A 23,943-nucleotide genomic window follows, 5' to 3' on the forward strand; every position below is an offset into this window, starting at 1 on the left:
CCAAGATCAAATATATATATATATATATATATATATATATATATATAAATAAAAAAATTGCATTGCATTTCTGCTACTGGAAATTGAATACTTCCATGTTACAGATTGATATGTGACTAGGAACAAATTGTACAGGATAATGGATTCGTCTGAGTTTAGAAGCTATTGTTTTGAAATTATCAGATTTTGTTTAAGATTACTTTCTGAAATAGAGTCATAGAATGATACAGCATAGAAGGAGGCTATTCAGCCCATCATGCCTGTGCTGGATTTTTGAGTAAAGTTATCTAACTCGTCCATCTCTCCTGCTGTTTCCTCATAGCCCTGCAAATTTATTCCCTTTAAGTATTTATCCAATTCTCTTTTGAAAGTTACTATTGAGTTGTCTTCCACCGCACTTTCACAGTGCATTGCAGATCATAGTATCTCGCTGTGGTTTCCTCATGTCACCTCTAGTACTTTTTCCTAGTCATAGGTCAGTATTTTCTGCTTATCTACTGAACCTCCTGTCACTATTTATTTACTCTATTAAAATGGTCCATTTTTGAACATCTCTATCAAATCTCTTTATTTTCTTTGCTCTAAGGAGTAACCAGATAAGACCGATTTTTTTTTTTTGATCTATAATAGAGTCAAGGGATTTGGGGGTAGGCATGAAAGTGGAGTTATGGCCACAATCAGATCAGCCATGAGCAGGCTCGAGGGCCCAAATGGCCTAGTCCTGCTCCTATTTCTTATGTTCTTATGTAAGCAGAGCTGTAGAAAATAATGCCAACAAATAAATGAGAGGAAGGTAAAAACAGTAATTCTGTATAATTTAAATGCCCACTCAGGAAAGGCATGAAAAACCTTATGGGGTGATTATGAATAGGAGGCATGTAGAAAAATCCATTGTTCACTGAACTGATCAGAAGACCTGAAGGGGACAAAAGTTAATTTGAAAATAACATGCAGTTACACATTCACCTGTGTGTCAGGGTAGTAGAATATGCACAATTCAAAACAGTGTTCTGCACTGTATTAGTGAACTGAGGGTAGGTAATATGACCTGAAGAATGATCTTACTAGTTAAGCAACAGCAGCAGTAGACCTGCTATCTGAATTTTTATTCAGTTGGTTTTTGCTGCTGTTTAAGTGTGTCTTTATTTTTTGGTCCTTTTCAACTGAGAAACGTAAATTATCTGGCTGAAGCAATAAGAAATTTCTCTGTCTGGGATCTGAAGCCAGAATTTGTTGGCACGTTGTAGTTAATATTGGCTGTCTAGACCAACTGACCACTTTGCCAAAGCTCGCTACAGCATTTGCTTCAATGCAAAATTCTTTTTTGACTTTCTTCCTTTTCTCTTCTATCATTTTCCCTAACTCGAGTCCCTGCTTGGGAGCGTGATGAAGGCAGATTCATTTGTGGCGGGGAAAAGTGTGACGAGCTGAGCTGCTCTTGTGGAGAGTTGGCATGGAAATGACAGGCTAAATGGTCTCCTTTTTTTATCATCATTCTATGATTGTGAAGAGCAGGTCAGAGGCTAGGAAATCTGCTGCTCACTTCCTGACCCCTCAAAGCCTGTCCATCACCTAGAAGGCACATGTCAGGAGTGCAATGGAATATTCTCCACTTGTGTGGATGAGTTCAGCTCCAGCAACACTCGAAGAGCCCAAGGAACTCAGTGCCATCCTAGGAAAAAAGTCGGCTTGATCAGCACCCCACCCACCACTGACACACAGGTGCAGCAGTATGTAGTATCTACAAGATGCATTGCAGCAACTCATCAACCCACCCTCGACAGCACCTTTTGAATTTGTGACCTCTACCATCTAGAAGGACAAGGGCAGTAGATGCACGGGAACATCACCACCTGGAAATTCAAGACGGCAGCTCACCAAAACCTTTTAAAGGACAATTAGGGTTGGATAACAACGCGATGTTCACATTCCATGAACGAATTAAAAAAAAGATGAAATTCAATACACTGAAGTTGGGAACAATGTGCCCTCAAACTTCTGTGCTGCGGTGTTCTCGGTTGGCTTGTTGCACTTCGCAGCCCCTTTTAAGATTAATGCACACCTTGACAAGCACCTTAAAAGGGAAGCTGCTTTTACATAGCCCATTTGTTCCCTGAGCAGCACATTACTGAATCCTGTGCACCCACTCAGAGTTGGCAGTGTTTCATTTTGGTAAGAAGAACGAGGAGAAACAATATAAACTAAAGTATATAATTTTAGAGAGAGTGCAGAAACAGAGAGATCTGGGGTTGCATTAACCTAAATCTTTGACGATGCCAGGACAAATTGAGAAGGTTGCTTAAAAAAACCAAATGGAACTTTGACATTAATAAACGGATGAGTGCAAAATCAAGGAAGTTATGCTAAACCTTACAAAACACTGTTTAAGCCTCAATTAAAGTGTTGTGTTCAATTTTGTGCAGCACATTTTAGGAAGTTACATTAAAGGCAGTGCAGAAGAGACTCACTAAAATAGTACCAGTGTTGAGGGGCTTCAGTGATGTGGAGAGATTGGAGAAGCTAGAATTGTTCACTTTAAGGTTAAGGGGAAGTTTGATAGAGTTGTTCAAAGTCATCAACAGTTTCAATGAAGCAATTAGGAGAAATTGGTTCCAGTGGCAGATGTTTGGTAATCAGAGGGCACAGGTTTATGGTGATTTACAAAATTACCAGAAGTCACATGCGGAAATTGTTTTTTTAATACAGCAAGTGACCTGCATTGCACTTCCTGAAAGCAGATTCAACCCTAACTTTAAAAGGATTTTGATAAATATATAAAGGGAAAGAATTTTTAGGGCTGTGGGAAAGAGCAGCCATGATGGGCTAAATGGTGATGGTGCTGTTATTTTCTATGATTCTACGCTGCCCTTGTATGTAATGAAGTGGAAATGTTAATACATGGCCTGTTGTAAAGACTGGATTTAATTCTCTGCAGGACTCAAGGTGGAGATAACTCACTGTGGACAAATGAAGAGAAAATATAGAGTGTGCAATGTTACCAGAAGACCAGCAAGTCATCAAACGTAAAGCATTTATGCATGGAAGAACAAGTTCAGAATAATTTTTTTAAAAAAAATAATTTTAGGGATTGTATTGGATGTGGCAAAATTGTGGAAATTTAGTTTAAATGAAATAATCAGCATTTGCTGATTAAAACTTTGGACTGTTCAGTTAGGCAGTTTTTATGCATGTACTTATAAAGATCTGAGAAATTGTAGAGCTATACAGTTATACTTCAGTAAGGAAATCTTGAGCTCAAATTCCCCATCCAATGTAAAAGTAAAATTGAATGTCTTAACTAATCACTGGACATATTATAAGTTTCTCTCTCTATCGTGCATTAGATTTTGACATTTAAGAGAAATAAATCTTGGCTGTATTAATTCCTAGAACCATTTTTAATTAAAATATGACTTTTACTAAAAGCATTGTTCATTATTAGAATATTTTTCCCTGTTCCCCTCGATTGGTATTTTAAAAAAAATAAAATTTAAAAATTAAAACTAGATTTATAGGTTCATTGTGTATTGTTTGAGTAAAATCTCTGATTTTGTTTTATCCTGTTGGATTTACATAGATTCCCACTTCAGCAAGAGAATGGGCAGACTGTTGAATGCACAGTAGCACAATATTTCAAGGACAAGCACAAACTAAATCTTCGCTATCCTCATTTACCATGTCTACAAGTTGGACAGGAACAAAAACATACGTATCTTCCTCTTGAGGCAAGTCAGTTTAGTAATTTACTATGCTTAGCTTTTAATAAAGATTCAAAATAAAATGTATTGTAATCCTTTTGCACCAAGTTTGTTGGCTTAAGATCTACAGTTCTGCACACAGCTTTTCACTCCCTTTTTCTCCCTGTGTCCTTCCTATTTTGATGATTTTTATCTTTGTCCACCTGGTTCGACATCTTTAGCCAACATTGTGAGTGCAGCCTACTGCCAGTACTGCCTGTTACTGACTGCATAGAGCTGTCAGAGACCTTGCAGGCATGACACTCTCATCTGATTTTCCCTCATCACACTCGGTTGTCCCAGGCTCCTTTCCAGTTTGAAAATTCCTCCTTATTTAGCACTGTTTACGTTGGGGACTAAATTGCAAGAGACTTGAGCCTCCATTTTTCTCAGCTCTGGATAAACAAATACTCCAACTTTCTTTAAATTCAACATTATAGACCCTGGGTGTAGTTAGAGGTGCAGTGACATCAATTTGCCATGTTGAGTTTGCCTTTTCTGTCCTCAGGCATCTTGAATGCTCACATTGAATTCCAGTGTTCTGTGGTGATCAAGATAATGATCATTTCTAGTAATGGGATGCCAGTATACACTCCTCTAAAATTTCATGCAGTTTTCACAAAAAGTTATTCACTTTGTGATACAGGAGAGAATAGTTGCTGTTAACAGGAATTTCAATTGAATTGTTTCATTATTTTCCCTACTACTTTCTCTACTCTTGTTGCACCGTGTTGTACTTTTATCCAATGGAAATTGATGATCAGCTTTATTTTGTGTAGCATTACATAGAAATAGATGCGGGATGTTGGGCCAAACTAGTTAGTGTTCTTTATCCTCCACATGAGTAGTAGCCCTAATCACATATGCCCAGGTTCTTAGCAAATCCCTTTGTTCCTCAAACCCACTTGTAAATATTTACATGGTCCCTGCTATAATCAGTAACGCAAGTGGTGCATTTCACAGCCTTGTAACCCTTCGTGTAAAAAAAAAAAGGCTATTTTTCCATTGTTTATTTGTAGCTAGTGGAAATGTGATTCTAAAATATTTGACCATTTATGAAAGCAGCCATTTTGTTTTCTGGCTGACAGCTAGGAGAGTTAAAGGTTGTCTGTCTGTCGAGGAATTAAGGAAGGCAAGTCTTTAACATAAAAGTTAATGGTTGGGGTAAACTTGAGTCGTCTCAAGTTGGTTTTTGATGCAATATTTGGACATAAATGTTCTTGAAAACAAGGGGTAGGAATGCATTTCTGTTTGTGATTTATTACCTAACGAATCATGATTTTGAATGTGGTATACAGAATATTTACTCCTTAGTTAAGGTAAGGAGTCCATGGACAATGAAGAAGTGCAAACCTCTGATGTTGAAAGTATAAATGACAATATAGCAATGGAAAATAGTTAATATTAGAAGTTATAGTTTTTTAAAAAAACTTTATATCATTCAACAGTTATGTTTTTCAAAGTAAGCATGCTTATTAATGTTGCAGCAGAATCTTGTATTATCAAATTAATTTGGTAATGTCTTGATTTTAATTGGTCTCATTCCAGGTATGTAACATTGTAGCTGGGCAGAGATGTATAAAAAAGCTGACAGACAATCAAACCTCAACTATGATTAGAGCCACTGCCAGGTCTGCACCAGACAGACAAGATGAGATTAGCAAACTGGTGAGTAAATTAGGAACAGCAATAACCCATTTAGCCCCTTAGGCCTCTTCTGCCATTCATTGTCCTGACTCCATTTACCTGCCTTTGCCCAAAATCCTTTGTACCTTTGTTTAGCAAAAATCTATCGCTCTCAGATTTAAAATTAACAATTAATCTAGCATCAATTGCTGTTTGCCGAAGAGAGTTCCAAATTTTTGCCACTGTTTGTGTGATGAAGGTTTTCGTAATTTCACTTCTGAAAGATCTGGCTCTAATTTTCAGACTATGCACCCTAATCCTAGAGTGCCCAACTAGCAAATAATTTTTCCCAATATCTGTTCCCCTCAATACCTTGAATACGTTGGTCAAATTGCCCCTAAGCCTTTTGAATTCCAAGAAATACAATCCTAGTTTGTTTAATTTCTCCTTGTAGCATACCCCTTGGGATATGCTACCTGCACACACTCCAAGGCCCTGCACATTCTTCCTAAGACATAGTGCCCAGAGCTGCTCAGAGTACTTGAGGCGTAGTCAAACCTGGTTTTGTATTTTTGAAGCATAATTTCTATCCTCTTGTATTCTGTTCCTGTAGGCATAAAGGCCAGCCTTTAGCCTTTTTGATTATTTTGTGTACCCATTCATGACACTTTAATGATCTTTGTACCTGGACCCCCAGGTCTCTTTTGGCCTCCACTGTTTCTAGCTTTTCACCATTTTGAAAGTGCCCTGTTGTATCCTTTTTAGGGCCAAGGTAGATGATATGTCAGTTGCCTACGTTGAAATTCATTTGCCACAACCTTGCCCATTCAGTTAGCCTATCACTCTCTTTGTAATTTTGCACTTGCATCTATGCTACTTGCAATGCCGCCTACAGTCTGCTTGCTGTGTTTTTATATCTTCCTGATGCGCAGCTATGCAGTATACTCCAGATAATTAAAAGTTGTTTTTGGAACATTCAGTTCCATTGTTTTGACATTTTAGTTTTCTTTTTGACTTCAGAACACTGTAGTGGAAGTTGCAGTCTTAACCAACAGAATGGTGAATAATCAGATAAATAGGTTCTGGTGAAATCATTTCACATTTTCTCTATGGCTTCTCACCTGTCAAGATTTCTTGGTGGTCTAATAGATGCGTGACAGTATACATTTTTCTGATCTAAATACTTGTTCTAAAGGTGCTATACTGTATCTATATATGTTGTAATAGTGTGAACTAAGTTATTTTCTGGTGTGCAGACATGTGCTTCAGTCAGTTCAAATGAACCTTTTTCCTTTCAGATGAAAAGTGCTAGTTTTAATGCTGACCCATATGTTCGGGAATTTGGAATAGGGGTGAGAGACGACATGACAGACGTACCGGGCCGTGTTCTTCAGGCACCTTCCTTGTTGTATGGTGGTCGGGTAAGGACTTTTGTTTTGCAAAATGAGCAGACGAACCATTTATCATCATTTGGCGGCTTTGTTATATATAAAACTTGGAAACCTCCTTAAATTTACTGAATTCAAGAAAATCTTGTACATCGACCCAACCTTGATTCGGTCAGTGTAGCGCTGAAGTATATTACATGAAGGTACCAGTTTTTGTTGTAAAACTGACTGCACCTTCAGTTACCGTGCTAAGTCCTTTTTTTCTGGTGTCCCTTTCCTCCATTTTTTCTTATCTCTTCTCTTAAATGTTTGTGAAGCACTTGGGTTGCTTTGTTAAAATAAAATGCTATATATCTGGATGTTGTATGAAAAGTTACTGTTATGTGACAAGCCTTTCGGTAAAGCTGAGTTCTTTTTAAAAAAAAAACCCTAGCGGGAAACTTTAAACAACTGTCATAACCTATATTTTTAAGTGGTATGTTTGAGATGCAGCTCTAAATGCAGGAATCAGACCGCCAGTTCTCGAGAGGTTTTATATTAGACTAAATGAAATATTTTATTAAGTTCCAACACATTAAACGCACATACATGGTTACAAATTACTACTATCATAACTTTTAACAAATTCTCAAACTAATCTCTATTAAGACAACAGCAACCCATTGACTTAACCAGACATCAGGCAAAGCATTTTCACCGTACGAATTCAAAATGAGGTTCCTTTCACTTTGGTTCTTGTGGAGACAGTTGGAGGCTTACAGCTGCTTTGACCTTACATTGCCTCTGCTCTGCGCACATGAAAACTGCTGAAGTTATACCTAGCACAGCTCATTGAATGTAAATTCTCATTGTATCACTAGCCTCTCACGTCTTCTGACAATAAAACCCCTTTCATAGTACCAATTTTATTAGTAACATAAACATATTGCTTGGTCTCTGCCAGCTAGGTGCCGGATTTCACTCGCCTTCTTGAATGCTCTATTCAACAAAATGGAAATGCACTCTACCTCTCTTATGTCTCAAAATTAGTACACATCAAAGCACCCGGACTAGCTGGTTTTAATCCAATTAAGACACACCCACAGACTAAACCTCTATTTTAAAAGAAAAATATTTTCCAATAATAATATTATATACATTATTAGCTTCATGACAGTTATACAACATATTAAATAAAAACAAAATGCTGGATATATCCAGCAGGTCAGGCAGCACCTATGGAGTGAAACAAAGTTAACGTTAACTTTGATTCTCTCTCCACAGATGTTGCCTGACCTGAATATTTCTGGCTTTATTTCAGATTTATGTTTGCAGTATTTTGCTTTTATATTACAGAATGTTAAATGTATTGCTAATTACTACCTTCTAATGAAACTGATCACAGCTATGTAGAGAATTTATTTTCTTAATCTCCTGATGTGGTGTGTCTGTAGAATGGAATAATCCTGATCAGTTTAGTCAGGGCTTTGCCAGAGAATAATTTATACATAGGCTGCAGTTAAATGAGTTCATAAACTGGAAGTGAAGGGGCTTACAAAGTACCTGAATTACTCGAGTGAAGATTACATTTGAAGTAATTCATTGAAAAATTAGCAGCTGTGACAATTATAAGATTGTGGTAATCAGTTATTGAGAATATGCTGTGTGCATTATGTAATAAAGTCAAGTTTTATTTTAAAGATGTATAATACTCTTGTACAGATGAGATTTTTAAAATTGAAATTAACTACCTGTATTTGAACATTTTTAGTTTAAAATTTAAGAAAATAAATGACATTCATCAGTACTTTGAAATTAAAACACACCATTCTAGTTCATGGATAACTGTTGCAGTTCATGACATTGAAATATTCCTGCTCTCATGCTACTTATTATTTTTTGTTGCAGAACAAGACCATTGCTACTCCTATTCAGGGTGTGTGGGATATGCGGGGTAAACAGTTTCATACAGGCATTGAAGTTAAAGTTTGGGCAATTGCATGCTTTGCTCCACAGAGGCAGTGCAGAGAAGATACACTCAAGTAAGCAATATATTATATCTGCTGTATCCATAACTTGCACACAAGAAATTTGATAAGTCTGCAATGCAAGCACTTAGAGTTGCAAACATTTTTTCCCGAGATTACAGAACATTAGTACTTGCAGAGACCCAAAACGGTGTGGCTCTGAGTTGAAGAAACTTCCACTAAATATTAAAATGTTGTGAATCTTTTTTTTCAATTTGAGAGGAGTACTTTATCTAGTGATTAGCTAAAGCCCCACAGCCAAGAAAGGCCCAGGTTTGATTCCTGATCTGCGTGGAGTTAGCTAACCTCAGCTGACATGCTGTAAGGGGAACTACAGTTAACCTCAGCACAGGTTAGGTGGGAAAATTCAGCCAGGAATTTTGCCCCTAATCCAATACTAATGACTTGTAGATGCGTGCATGGATATGAGGTAAAGACGCATCCAACACTAGCCTGGGATACTAAAGGATCCCATAGCAAGGAATCGGTGCCTTACAGAGGAGAAAATTTGTTAAGATGCAGATTTTGTTTTTCTTCGAGCACTGCCTCTCATTCCCTCTTCCCTCCCCACCCTCTCCACACTGTAATGTTCATAAAAATCAAACCTTTGCACAGTCTAAATAAATTCAAAAGTACAAAAAAAAAATGGTGATAATTGCAAACACTTTCTCTTCTACCCCTCCCCGCCAGATGATTTACTACTAGCTTTTCAAAAATTGTTGCAAAAAGCTTTTACCAGCCAACTATGTTGCTTCTTTTCAGAGCATTCACAGACCAGTTAAGGAAAATATCCAGGGATGCGGGCATGCCGATACAAGGCCAACCTTGTTTTTGTAAATACGCGCAAGGTGCGGACAGTGTGGAACCAATGTTCAGGCACCTGAAGAATACCTATGCAGGGCTTCAGCTAGTGGTGGTTGTGCTTCCTGGAAAAACCCCAGTTTATGGTCAGTACATTTAGGATTTCGGGGTTTGAGATTTCTAAACAGTTAAAATTTTGCTATTTAAATCCACTGAAAATATTTCTTAATATAACTATCAGGATATTAGCAGCAGTAGTGCACTATGTGCATTTTAAAAATAAGTTCTCTGATTGCAAAGTAGATGTGACAGAATTTCCAGACGCATGTTAGATTATTTACCCTCCATCACAAGTGCCAGGACACCGGGGATAGGTCCCTTGCTCTTCTATTGAAGAAGTACCCTGATCACCTGAGAGATCAAATGGGGCCTCGGTTAAAAGCCTCATTTGAAAGACAGCACCTCTGGTAGTGCAGCACTCCCTTTGCACTTTATACTCCAGTTTGTGGAGTGGACCTGAACCCACAGCCTTCTGACTCAGAGGATGAGAATGCTGCCCACTGAACCTTGGCTTACTATCTTGCTTAGAGACCCTCAGGGCAGTGAGTGCTTTTCTAGACCTTAGGCATGGATTTGTAATTGATTAGAAAGCAGGATACCACTTCAGGATAAAGGATGTGCCCAGGCATCTGTACTGGAGTCCCAGCATTTCATCATATATTATCAATGACTTGGCTGAAGGAATAGAGAATTGTATATTCAGATTGGTAAATGACAGTAGTTTAGGAGTCGATAAGTTGTGTAGTTGGCAGTTGGAAGTTACAAAGGAATGTATGGCAGAATGTGAGTGGGTAAAACTGCTGCAGGAAAGTGTGATGTCATCTAATTTGAATCCTAAAAAGATTAATTGAATTTTTTTCTTAGTTGTAGATGAGCAAAGATATCTTGGTTCCATATATTCAAATCACTAGAAACTAATGCACTGGTGTAAAATGTTATCAAAAAGGCTAATGGAATATTTCAATACAAAGGGGCAGAAATTATGCTTCAGTTGTAAAGAGCCTTGGTCAGATTTCATCTGGAGCATTGTTAATTTTTGACAAGGCACCTCAAGGATATATTGACCTTAGTTGGTAGCATGGGAAATGGAAAAGCATGCAGTTTCATCAAGCTGTGGCAGGGGCTTAAAGGGTTAAATTATGAGGACCGGTTACATTAACTTATATTCCCATTGATTTCAGATGTCAAAGGGTCTAATTGAGGCGTTTAAATTTGGTAGGATAGATGGAGAAGCTATTTCCTGGTGGAAAAATTCAGAACAAGCTAGCACAATCTTAAAATCTGTGCCATTCAGGAGTTAAGTCAGGAAGCACTTTTTCATAAAGGATAGTAGAAATCTGCAATTCTGTCTTAAAGGGTTGTAGATGCTGGGTCCAATGAAATTTTCAAGACGTTGAGTTTATTTTTTTAGGTAAGGATATCAAGAAATGTGAATGAAATGCAGGTAAATGAGTTTTTGGTACAGATCAGCATGATAAAATTGAATAGTGGAACTGGCTCAAGTAGTTGAATGGCCTACACCTATACCTCACTGTCTACATAAATTTAATCACACATTGAAATATTGAAGAGAATGAACTATAATTGAATTCATAGTGTAATGAATATCTAGTACATGGTTCATGTTAATATTTTAGAAGTGATGTTTAGTTCTGGGAAGATTAAAGTTGACTGTAGCAAATGGGGTAAATGCAACTAAAGCAGCTTATAGTCTTATTACAAAGTTTGGGGACCATGTTGATTTATTGGGTTAACAGCTAGAAAGACAAGAGCCATAAAATAGCATTTAGACTTACTTAGTTGGAGACATGATGTCTATACTGCTTGCAAAGAAGTGCAGTCCAGTGAGATGTTTTGTTTTGGGAGTTAGAAATACATTAGTTGAAAAGCATTCAGTGAGCCCTGAAAGGCTGCGGCGTCATGGAGATCGATGAAAGTCTCTGGTTTTTATCTATGCCTTTGACGAGAGAACGAGTGTTCTGCAGCAGGGGAAGAGACTGGATACTGAAAAGGTGCTGCTGTTAGCAGGCCCCAGGCAGTTAAGGCTCAGAAGCATTAGAAGTCATTTGGTGCAGCTGAAGGTTGTAGTTTAGACCTTTTATGGTTCAAACCTCTGAGAAGCCCTAAGAGCTGTTAGCAAGCTCCAGGTTGTCAAGGCTCAAGAGAAGTCTTGGTGAGCTGGTGCGGTGACAGAAGGTCGATGGATCCATGCTGGAAGCAGATATGGCTCAGAGAAACCCTGGGAGCCATTTATAGCTTGGTGCAGCCGGGATCTGGAGTTCAGAGAAACCAGGAGCAGTGCCAGCTTAATGAAGCTAGCAGTCTGTGAAAGAGTTGGAAGTATGTCAGTAATTGGGGGCAGGAGTGCAGCTTTGTGAATCCTGTGAACCGCAATCTCAGAAAATTGAACCATCAGGAGGTGAGCATTTGGTGAGGCAGTCCGAGTCAGAGTGGCTTTTGAGGGAATTTGGAGGCTAAATCTTTGAAAATGAAGAGTTGAAATGCCTCATGAGGGAGACAGAATTTTAACGAGAAACTGTGACTCCCAGTGGTCACTGACATCTGGGTGAGTTGCTGAGAAATCTGTGGGACCAGCTTTGGTCGCAACTGCCATTTAATGTGCAACGTGGTGTGTTTGACTACAGTTTACCTGTTAATTTGTATTTGCCTCATGTTAATTCTGAATGTTAGCTTATAAGATAAATGTTATAAATTGTTTTTCTCTTCTGGCTTTGTATAGTAAAGTTTATTTTGTTTGTTTAAAACTGTGGAATCTTGTGGCTTTATTCTCTTAGTGGGTAACTGAAATTTCAAACTTTGTCTACTTTAAACAAAAAGTTACTGGTCCCTAACTGGATCTTAACACTATATTAATAAGCAGTGTTTTCCATTGACAGCGGAGGTTAAGCGTGTGGGCGACACATTACTTGGCATGGCCACGCAGTGTGTGCAGGTGAAAAATGTGCTGAAAACCTCTCCACAAACACTTTCCAACCTCTGCCTGAAGATCAATGTAAAGCTAGGAGGTGTCAATAACATCTTGGTGCCACAGGGAAGGTCAGTTGAACTTTTTGTACCTGCTAAGTGGCTTGATTTGAGTAAGGTCTATTTCCATAAACTTAACTATTTGGAGGATTGGAAGGTAGGATGATTTCAAAACTGACATTTGTCTTCGTTCATTGGTGGATTACATTATCTTTTGAGACCATAATTATGGAGAAAATCCCATGTGGAGTTTGTGCCTTTTTGTCAGCTGACCCCTTGCACTTGGGTCACATTTCCTCATTGTAAACACTTGCTTTGTTTGGCACACTGGAAACATTCCAGTTTTGTCTTTTCTCCCACTTATATCTTACACTATTTTTGTAATTTACAGTTTTTGTATAAAATGAAAAAAATAAGTTTTTGAAGTTTTAGCTTTTAATGTTTTCAGTCAAGACATTTGTGGTTTCAGCTTACTGGTTCCTGTTTTACTTTGTTTGATATTGTGTTGAATAACTGATGTTCCTGACACCAGCCTAAATTGTATTCTGATAGTGAATGACTTCTAGATATGCAAAGGCTTATCCAGATTTAGTGAACAGAATTATTGATTTTCCCAATGTGTCTAACTGAAAGAACTTGCATTTATATAGCACCCTTCATGACCCCAGATGTCCCAAAGTGCTTTATAGCTAATGAATGGCAGAGCAGGCTCAAGGGGCCAAATATTCTTATTAAATACATTGTGTAGTTATGGTTGTAATGCATGAAAACACTATAGCTAATTACTGATGCAATACGTGACTAGTTATCTTTCTTTAGTTGAACAATAAATATTGGCCAGAACACCAAGGGGAACTCCCTTAATCATCTATGAAATAGTGCTGTAGGATCTTTTGCATCAAGCTGAGAGGGAGGACCCTGTGGTTTGATGCTTCATCTGGATGAGTGCAGCTCCAACAACACTCAAGAAGCTCGACATCATCCAGGACAAAGCAGCTTGATTGGCACCCCATCCGCCACCTTCAACATCCACCACTGACACATAGTGGCAGCAGTGTGTACCATCCACAAGATGCACTGCAGCAACTCACCAAGACTCAGCAATTTAACAGCACCTTCCAAACCCACGACCTCTACCAACTAGAAGGACAAGGGCAGCAGATTCATGGGAGCACCACCACCTACGAGGTCCCCTCCAAACCACACACGACCCTGACTTGGAACTCCCTAATAGCAGTTCAAGAAGGCGGCTCACCAGCACCTTCTCAAGGACAATTAGGGATGGCAGTAAAAATGCTGGCCTAGCCAGCGATGCCCACGACCTGTGAAAAAGAATTTTAAAAACCTAGATGACAGTCCCTCCGACAATGTAGTATTTGCTCAGTACTGCACTTAAGTGTCATCCTGGTAGACGTGCTCAAGACTCGATTAGGGCATAAACTCATGACCTGAATCAGGCAACAGTGCCTCAGTGAAGTCAAGGATGGCACCTGCTGCTGTACTGAACAATTTAGACCAGGAAGATCAGTATGTAGAAAACACATTTTAAGAAGAAAAAAAGTAGCCAAAACTAAATGAACTTTTCCTGCAATTATTAACCCAGCCACAATCAAGTCTTTATTGTGTTGAGTTAACTTAACATTAATGTCTGTCTATGGAAGAATATATTCAGTTTTTTGTGTTGCCACCAGTATACGAAAACACAAAATTTTATGATGCATTCACAAACTGTTGAGTTGGCCTTCTAAGTCACCAAGATATTGAATGTGTTTCAGGAAATGGGAGTCCTTGTGTTTAACGTACAATTTTCACATCAAGTTGACTTTGACTTAATGAGGAAACCTATTGAAATGTATTTCCATGATGTCAATATATCCATTTAATACTGATGTAACTTATTGTGGTCATAAAATGGAGCTGTTTACAATGGTCCCAACATTTTTAATTATTTTCCCAGGCCTGCAGTTTTTCAGCAGCCAGTAATATTCTTGGGTGCAGATGTAACACATCCACCAGCTGGAGATGGGAAAAAACCTTCCATTGCTGCAGTGAGTCCCTGTATTTTTAATTGTATTCTATTTATTGATTGTGAATATTTACACAATTTCCTGATAAAAAAATGGAAATGATATGTTCAGTATGTGAATGTGCTGGTCCTGGTGTCCATCTGAAGTGAGACTTTCTAGATGGATTTATAAATTAGTCAATTTTTTGTCCACTTCAAATTGTTTTTCAATATAAGACTAATATTCAGTTGCTACTGTGCTCTTTTCTGAATCTATTCCAAAGCCACTTCACCTTCCTACCTTCCTCCTTGCCTTCAACATCTCCATCCCTTAGCTTCAGCTTTATCAGATTGCCACAATATTCTTCTCAATAAGCTAAATATTTGATCTTGTTTGATCTTGCATTTGCCCATAGCAACACCTGTTGAAGTATAGTTTTAGTTCCTGCTTCACTTCAAAGAAGATAAATTATACTGATTTTGCCTGATCTAGCAATTGTTTATATTCATGATATAAAAACTCTATTTACCTTGCTGAAAAATTAAATTTGTTTCTTTATGCACCAGTACTTTATTTGCACTTTTGAAATCTACTTGAATGCAAACAAGTTGATTATATTTTCAACTAAATTTTTAAATAAAAACTTCTTTTCAAACTTCTGAAAATGTCAAACGAAGATTTTTCCTGTCCTAGCTTGAATCCCCGTGACTTTTTTTTAAAGAAAATAAAATTCTGTAACAACAGAGTTCTGTTGATGGTTTGAAAATGTAATTTTTCTAAATAGATTGAGAAGCTAGAAGAGCACAAATGACCTTTACTGGAGATAAAGATCAAGAATCAATTGCAAAATGCCAAATTCAGTTTGCTGAGATCGCTGAGAAATTTGTGCAGCCCAGTTGGGACCCACTCCCTCCCTCCCTTTGCTGCTAGAAGCCAAAAATCCATCAGTGAACTAAACCTATACTGTATTAGACCTGGTATTGTGCAGTGACATAGATTTAATTAATGACCTAATAGTGAAGGCGCCCCTAGGTAGCAGCGATCATAATATGATTGAATTTTACATTCAGTTTGACGGAGAAGAGTGGGTCCAAGATGAGTATTTTAAACTTAAATAAGGGCAATTATGAGGGCATGAAAGCACAGCTAGCTAAAGTGAACTGGCAAATTAGGTTAAGGGATAGGTTAAAAGGTGGACCTTTAAGGGAATATTTCAGAAAAACAGAGTAGATGCATTCAAACGAGAAATAAAAATTCCCAGGGGATGACCCACCATCTCTGGTTGACTAAAAAAAATAAAGATAGCTTCAAACTTAAGAAAAAACATAATTGCACAAAGATGGGTAGAAAGGAAAAGAGTTAACAAAGTGATTGTTGGTCCTATAGAAAGTGAGCCTGGGGAATTAATAATGGACAATAAGGAGATGGCAGATGAATTGAACTGGTATTTTGCGTCAGCCTTCATTATAGAGGATTCAAGTAACATCCCAGAAATAGCTGAAAATCAGGAAATGGAAAGGAGGAAGGAACTCAGAAAAATTACAATCACTAGGGAAGTGGTATTGAGAAAATTGTTGGAGCTACAGGCTGACATGTCTCCGCGTCCTGGTGAACTTCATCCTACGGTCTTAAAAGAAGTGGCCTGTGAGATAGTTGATGCGTTGGTTTAAATTTTCAAAAATTCCCTAGATTTGGGGAAGGTTCCATTAGCTTGGACGATGGCGAATGTAACATTTTTTCCAAAAAGGGAGACAGAAAGCAGTAAACTACAGGCTAGTTAGCGTAACATCTGTCATCGGGAAAATGTTAGAAGAAAAATTTGTGGCAATCAGGCATAGTCAACATAGTTTTGTGAAACCATTGGAGTTCTTTGAAGAAGTAACACATGCTGTGGATAAAGGGGAACTGGTGGATGTACTGTATTTAGATTTCCAGGAGGCATTTGATAAGGTTATCAATGGTTATTTTTAAAAATAAAAACTCATGGTGTAGGGGGTAACATACTGGCATGGACAGAGGATTGGTTAGCTAACAGGAAACAGTAGGCATAAATGGATCATTTTCTGGTTGGCAAGATGTAACGATTGGTGTGCCACAAGGATCAGTGCTGGGGCCTCAACTTTTACAATTTATATAAATGACTTGGATAAAGGGACTGAAGGTGTGGTTGCTAAAGCTGCTGACGACACACAGATAGGTAAGATGTGAAGAGGACACGAGGCTATGAAGGGATATAGATAGGTTAACTGAGTGGGCAAAGACCTGCCAAATAGAGTATAACGTGAGAAAGTATGAAATTGTCCAATTTTGTCGGAAAAATAAGAAAGAACATATTATCTAAATGGTGAGAGATTTAAGAGCCCTGAGACCTAGAGGGACCTAGGTGTCCTAGTGCATAAATTGCATAAGGCTAGTATGTAGGTACAGCAGGTAATTAGGAAAGCTAATAGAATGTTATCATTATTGCGAGGGGAATTGAATACAAAAATTAGGGAAGTTATGCTTAAGTTTTACAAGGTACTGGTGAGACCACATCTGGAGTACTGTGTACAGTATTGGTCGTCTTATTTAAGGAAGGATGTAAATGCATTGTAAGCAGTTCAGCGAAGGTTTACTAAACTAATATCTGGATTGGGGGAGTTGTCTTATGAGGAAAGGTTGGACAGGCTCAGCTTGAGTCTGCTGGAGTTTAGAAGTGATAGGGGTGACTTGATTGAAACATATATGATCCTGAGGGGTCTTGACAGGATTGATGTGGAGAGGATGTTTATTTTTGTGTGAGAATCTACCACTGTTTAAAAGTAAGAGGTCACCCATTGGGACAGATGAGAGGAAATGTTTTCTTTTCAGGGTAGTGAGTCTTTGGAACTCTGCTTACACTGCCTTTTGAGCAAGAGAGTCTTTGAATATTTTTAAGGCAGAGATAGATAGATTCTTGATAAGCAATGCGGCGAAAGGTTATCAGGAGTAGGCGGGAATGTGGATTTGAGGTTACAATCAGATTAGCCATGATTTTATTGAATGGTGGAGCAGGCTAGAGGGGCCGAAAGGCCTGCTCCTAATTCACATGTTCCTATGTTAATGTTCTATGCCCAAGTTCTACCAGATCATTTTGAGTAATAGTTTGTCAGTAATTTTTGATAGTGATGTCTAGAATATTGCAGGTTAGTCACATGGTAAAAATGACCGTTTGGGTCATTTGTTAGTACAGTGACGACTTGAATTGTCAATTGTGGAGCATGTTTTTAAAGTATTGTTATATTAGGAGTCACAATTGTAAGGACCTGTTAAACCAAAGTGATAACACTCACTTGGTTTAAAAGCAATCTTTCTGTATTTTGCTCTTGGAAGTGTAAATATCACCTTTAGTTAAAGTGAATATTATCATTATTGGCAATTTTGTTGATTTAAATGTTACCTCTGAGGCTCCCTCAAGGTTAATAGTTATGTACTAATTCCTTAGGAATGTGGTTTGGTTATCTGCTGAAACTTACCTTAGGTTTATTTTTTCCTGCATCCCACATCCTTTTCCTTAGGTGGTGGGCAGTATGGATGCTCATCCAAGTCGTTATTGTGCCACAGTCCGTGTACAGCAGCATCGACAGGAGATCATCCAGGATCTTGCTTTCATGGTCAGAGAACTCCTCATCCAATTTTACAAATCCACTCGCTTCAAACCAACACGCATTATATTCTATAGAGATGGAGTGTCAGAAGGACAGTTTCAACAGGTGAATAAATTCTAGGTTGATCTGTTGGGTTGGAGAAGTGAGTTTTATTAGCTAAATGAAGATGCTGCGAAGTCTATAAATGTGCTTACCTAATGGAACTGATAACCTGTTTATAAAACAGCTGCAAATTTACAATCCTTTTGCAGCAAGTGGTTGTACATAAGTGGTTTGATAATTCACTCAAGTAGGGAAACTGAGTTTTAAAGAAAAAATGACTTTACTATGCTTAATCTGGACTTGGCCTAGCCTATGAACCAAAAAATGGAGAAATCTATTCTTGCACTACTTTAGGTGGCCTGATGTGACTATGTAATTTTTCTGCCACTTGTTCTTTACTGGTTGTAATGGGTGCATCTAGTCTGTCATCACAGAATTGTTACGGTCATCTGTTTCCTATTGCTTGAGTGCTATCTCATTTGCCACTTTTTTTTTTGACAGTTTACCTGGGCTTGTTCCCTCTTTATCTCATTGAAATTGGCCCTTTCTCAGTCAATAAGCTTATGTCTTTTATCTTTCAGCTTTTATGTGGAACCTACTTAATTGCTGTTCATGGATGTTTCTTGACTCTTATTACCTATTTGCCCCACTTAATTTCCTAGAATTAGCTCAGTATGCCCTTTTATTAGAATAAAAACCGTCTGTAATTATACTGTAGAAACCGTTCCCTTTCTTTACCACTTACATTTGTTTTGCTCCAACTGGTGTATAAATAATTAGTCAATCTGTCACTTCACTCCTGTTGTATTTTTATCTCCTCCTCCTCTGGGTACCATTTTTATCTACATCTCTTTCTCTCTCCTCTCCCTTCACTAAAGCCAGAGGTTTTCCTGCCCTAACTCTGCCTTTGTATCATTCCCCATAGCGTTCATGTTTTGCTGCTTTCATGGAGTCAACATTGTTACAGATCCTTCCTTTTTTCCTACTCTATCCCTCCTGAATATTTTGTAATCAGGAATGTTCAGCTTACATTTCTGCCCTAGCCTAAGCTACACCTGTTAATGATTTTATATAACCTCACCTTCCCTCTCACATAATTATTTGCTCCTCCAACACTAGTTTTATCGATAGTAACCCTTCCAATGGCATGACTTCCTCTGCATTTTACTCACTTTACTCCCACCTACTTCTGATCTGTTGTGTTCTCATGTTTCGTGTGCTCTTGACCCTTTTGCTTTTACATCTGTTGTATTCCTGTTCCCCTACATTTAAGGCTAAACATACTCTAGCACATTTCTCTCCCAGTGAGAATGTTGGTCACAATCATTTTCAGGTGAAGCCCATCCATAAAAAAAAAACAGCAGCAAATAGGGCCAAAGGGGGAAAAATGGTAAAGGCAAAATTAATGGCTCTTAAATCGTGTAATATTCGGAACAAAATAAATGAATTAACTGCACAAATAGAGGTTAATGGGCATGATCTTATAGCCATTACGGAGACAAGGCTTCAAGGAGATCAATGCTGGGAATTGTATATTTAGGGGTATGAGAGTTTTCGAAAGGACAGGAAGAAGGAAAGGGCCGTGAGGTAGCTTTGTTAGTAAGAGATGGAGTAAGTATGATAGCAAGAAATGACCTTGGATCGGAAGATGTAGAATCCATATGGGTGGAGGTAAGAAAAACAAGGGGAAGAAGGCACTGGTGGGAGTAGTCTATAGGCCCCCTGACAGTAGTTATACTGTAGAACAGAGAATAAGTCAGGAGATAATGGCATGTAAAAAGGCAGTACATTAATCAAGGGTGACTTTAATCTTCATGCAGATTGGGAAAATTGGCAGAGGTGGCCACGAGCAAGAATTCATAGAGCGTGTTTGGGACAGCTTCTTAGAACAATATGTTGTGGATCAAACTAGGGATCAGGCTATTTTGAATCTGATAATGAGGCAGGTTTAATAAATGATCTCAGTAAAAGACACCCTGGGAAACAGTGACCAAAACATGGTAGAATTTAGCATTCCGTTTGAGAGTGAGAATCCTGGATTGGAAACAGCTGTGCTAAACTTATTTACGGGTAATTATAATGGAATGAGGGCAGAGTTGGCTGGAGTGGACTGGAAAAGGAGTTTAGCAGAAAAGATGGTTGATGAATAATGGCAGTTGTTTAAGAAAATAGTTCAAGACTCACAACAAAGATATAACCAAGTGAGGAAGAAGGACTCCAGGAAGGGGATAAACCAACCAAGGGAAGTTAAGGATAGTATCAAATTGAAAGAAAAGACATACAATGTGGTAAAGATTAGTGGTAAACCAGAGGATTGGGGAAGTTTTAAAAACCAACAAAAGATGACCAAAAAAATAATAAAGAGGGAGAAAATAAACTGAGGGTAAACTAGCAAGTAATATAAGAACGGACAGCAAGAGCTTCTTTAAATATATAAAAAGGAAGAGAGACGTTAAAGTGAACTTAGGCCCCTTAGAGAATGAGGCTGGGGAAATAATGGGGAACCAGGAAATGGCAGAGGAGTTGAATAAATACTTTGCATCAGTCTTCACGGTAGAATCACTAATAGCATTCCAAAAATATTAAATGATCAAGGGGCAAAAGGCGGGGGGAGGAAATAAATACAATAACTATCACTAGAGAAAAAGTGCTAGGGAAACTAATGGGGTTAAAGGCCAATAAGTCCCCTGGACCTGATGGGTTGTGTCCTAGGATATTAAGGAAGTAGCTACAGAGATAGAGGATGCACGTGGCTGTAACCTTTCAAGAATCCTTAGATTTTGGAAAAGTCCCAGAAGATTGGAAAACTGCCAATGTAAAGCTCTTATTCAAAAAGGGAGGGAGATAAAAAAAACAGGTAACTATTGGCCAGTTAGCTTAACATCTGTCATTGGGAAAATGTTAGTCTATTATAATGGATGTAATAGCAGAGCATTTAGAAATGAATAATATAATCAAGCAGATTCAGCATGACTTCATTGAAGGAGAAATCATTCCTGACAAATTTATCAGAATTCTTTGAGGAGGTAACAGGCAAGATAGATAAAGGGGAACCAGTAGATGTAAAATGTTTGGATTTCCAAAATGCATTTGATAAGGTACAGCACATAAGATAAGAGCCTATGGTATTGTGGGTAGTATATTAGCATGGATAGAGGATTTGCTAACTAATAGAAGACAGAGAGCAGGGATAAGGGGGAGCATTTTCAGGATGGCAACCCGTAACTAGTGGAGTACCACAGGGATCAGTGCTGAGGCCATAATTATTTATACTATACATGCCTTGGATGACGGAAGTGAATGTACTATCACCAAGTTTGCGGATGACGCAAAAATAGTTGAGGAGGCAAGCGGTGAGAATGCAGAGTCTACAGAGGGATCTATACGGGCTAAGTGAGTGGGCAAAAACTTGGCAGATGGAATATAATGTGGGAAAATGTGAGGTTATGCACTTTGGCAGGAAGAACAGAGGAGCTGAATGTTATTTAAATAGAGACTGCAGAAAGCCACAGCACAGATGGATTTGGGGTCCTTGTGCATGAATCACAAAACAGCTAGCATTCAAATTCAGGTAATAGGGAAGGCAAATGGAATGCTGGCCTTTATTTCAAAGATAATGGATTATAAAAATCAGAAAGCCTTGCTAAAACTAGACAAGGCACTAGTTAGACCACACCTAGAATACTGTGAACAGTTTTTGCCCCCTTATCTAAGGAAAGATATACTGGCATTGGAGGCAGTCCAGAGAAGGTTCACTAGGTTGATCCTGGGTATGGAGGGATTTTCTTATGAGGAGAGGTTGAGTGGGTTGGGCCTGTACACATTGGAGTTTAGAAGAATGAGAGACGACCTTATTGAAACATATAAGATTCTTAGGGGGCTTGACAGGGTAGATGGTGAGAGGTTGTTTCCCCTTGTGGGAGAGTCTAGGACCAGAGGGCATAATCTCAGAGTAAGGGGTGGCCCATTTAAGCCAGAGATGAGGAGGTACTTTATCTCAGAGGGTAGTGAATCTGTGGAATTGTTTACCGCAGAGGGCTGTAGAGGCTGGGTCATTAAGCATATTCAAGGCTGAGAAAGATTTTTAATCAGTAAGGGAATCAAGGGCCACTCACAGCATCTGTGGAGAGAAGGACAGAGCTAACGTTTCGAGTCCGTATGACTCTTCTTCAGAGCCACACGGACTCGAAACGTTAACTCTATCTTTCTCTCCACAGATGCTGTCAGACCTGCTAAGTTTTTCCAGCATTTTTTGTTTTTGTTTCAGATGTCCAGCATCCGCAGTATTTTGATTTTATCCCAGGGAATTGAGGGTTATGAGGAAAAGACAGGAAAGCGGAGTTGAGGATTATCAGATCAGCCATGAATGGCGGAGCAGATTCGATGGGCCAAATGGCCTACTTCTGCTCCTACGTCTTATCATGTACGTAACACTGCTGCCCTAAAACAGGTCACAATGTCCTAGAAGTGTGGACTTTTACCTCTACGCAATCTCTCCATTCATGTATTTCACTTCTTTAATTTACTGTTCCTCTGCTAATTGGCACTTGGCGCTAGGAGGTTTCTACTCTAGTGGAAATGGGTGGGAGAAAGGGGGTATGGAATGTCCATGTTATAATTAATTACTTAATTACTGGCGCACTCTTTTAAGGGTCACTGTTCTGCTACCACTGTCATTAGTTCCAACATAAACCACAATTTCTCCTCCATCTCACTTGATGTTTTCTGTGTTTTTAGGATTTCATTTTCTTCTAACTCTAGGACTTCGAGGCATTTTTTGATTTGACTGCATGAGTGTTCGGCTCCCCTCTTCAGTATTTTTGCCTTGTACTAATTTTTTGTGTGCAAGCACCTGTCATGCCTGTACTATCGCTGACTATTTCTGGAGAAGCGTTTATTGTCAGTCGCATAACAAAGAATAATGTTAAGTTATTGCCCACATAGCACAAAATGATCTGTTCCAAATTAGAAAAAAATCTGATGACATTTCCTTACCAACTTTATCTTTTCCCTTAGTTGAACCTAGAAATTTATTAGATTTGAGTGCTAAGTGGCGGACACCATAGATTTGAGAGATGTTGCTGAAGAAGCGGTTGCAGGCTACTATGGTGCAGCCATAGTACGCAGGTGGTGAATGGGCTGCATATTTGGACTTAAATGAGGTGCTGATTAAGTAAACTATTATGTCTTGGATGGTGTTAACCTTGCAGTTACAGCTGCATTCATCCATCTTACCACCCTGTGATGCGTGCCTTTTAAGTGGTGGAGAGGCTTAGGGACTTCTAGGGGAACCACTCAACACAGTATACCCAGCCTCTGACTTGCTGTAGCAACAATGGCATTTAGCTGGCTACTCCAGTTGTTTCTGGTCAATGGTGACAACCACACTCCCCCATCCCACCTGGATGTTGATGGTGAGGACTTGGCGATACATCTGTTGGATGTTAAGGAAGATGATTAGACTCTCATTGAGATGGCCATGCTCTTGCCACTTGTGTAGTGTGGTGTTACCTGTTGCTTAGCAGCACAGGCAGATGGTGGAAAATGAGCAAGATGAAACTTAGAAGCATAAAGGAAAATGGGACAGAAGCAAATATAAAGCAGAAACTACGTGGAAAAGTTCTCAATCTAATGGAGAAGTTATTCTTTGTGTATTCCACTGAAGT

The 23,943-nt window shown here is 38.6% G+C and overlaps 1 protein-coding gene across 1 annotated transcript in view; it reads left to right on the top strand.

The window, feature by feature from the left end:
- Window positions 1-23,943, top strand: part of LOC144679966 (protein argonaute-2) — a 74,571-nt gene that overhangs the window by 42,492 nt on the left and 8,136 nt on the right. Inside the window, exons 7-15 of the mRNA XM_078540986.1 lie at window positions 2,936-3,023; window positions 3,578-3,725; window positions 5,286-5,405; window positions 6,662-6,784; window positions 8,639-8,772; window positions 9,520-9,704; window positions 12,516-12,675; window positions 14,561-14,651; window positions 18,146-18,340. Coding sequence (XP_078397112.1) covers window positions 2,936-3,023; window positions 3,578-3,725; window positions 5,286-5,405; window positions 6,662-6,784; window positions 8,639-8,772; window positions 9,520-9,704; window positions 12,516-12,675; window positions 14,561-14,651; window positions 18,146-18,340 — 1,244 coding nt within the window. The remainder of the gene's footprint in view (window positions 1-2,935; window positions 3,024-3,577; window positions 3,726-5,285; window positions 5,406-6,661; window positions 6,785-8,638; window positions 8,773-9,519; window positions 9,705-12,515; window positions 12,676-14,560; window positions 14,652-18,145; window positions 18,341-23,943) is intronic.

This window comes from Cetorhinus maximus, chromosome 4, assembly GCF_964194155.1.
Source record: "Cetorhinus maximus chromosome 4, sCetMax3.hap1.1, whole genome shotgun sequence".
Taxonomy (NCBI): domain Eukaryota; kingdom Metazoa; phylum Chordata; class Chondrichthyes; order Lamniformes; family Cetorhinidae; genus Cetorhinus; species Cetorhinus maximus.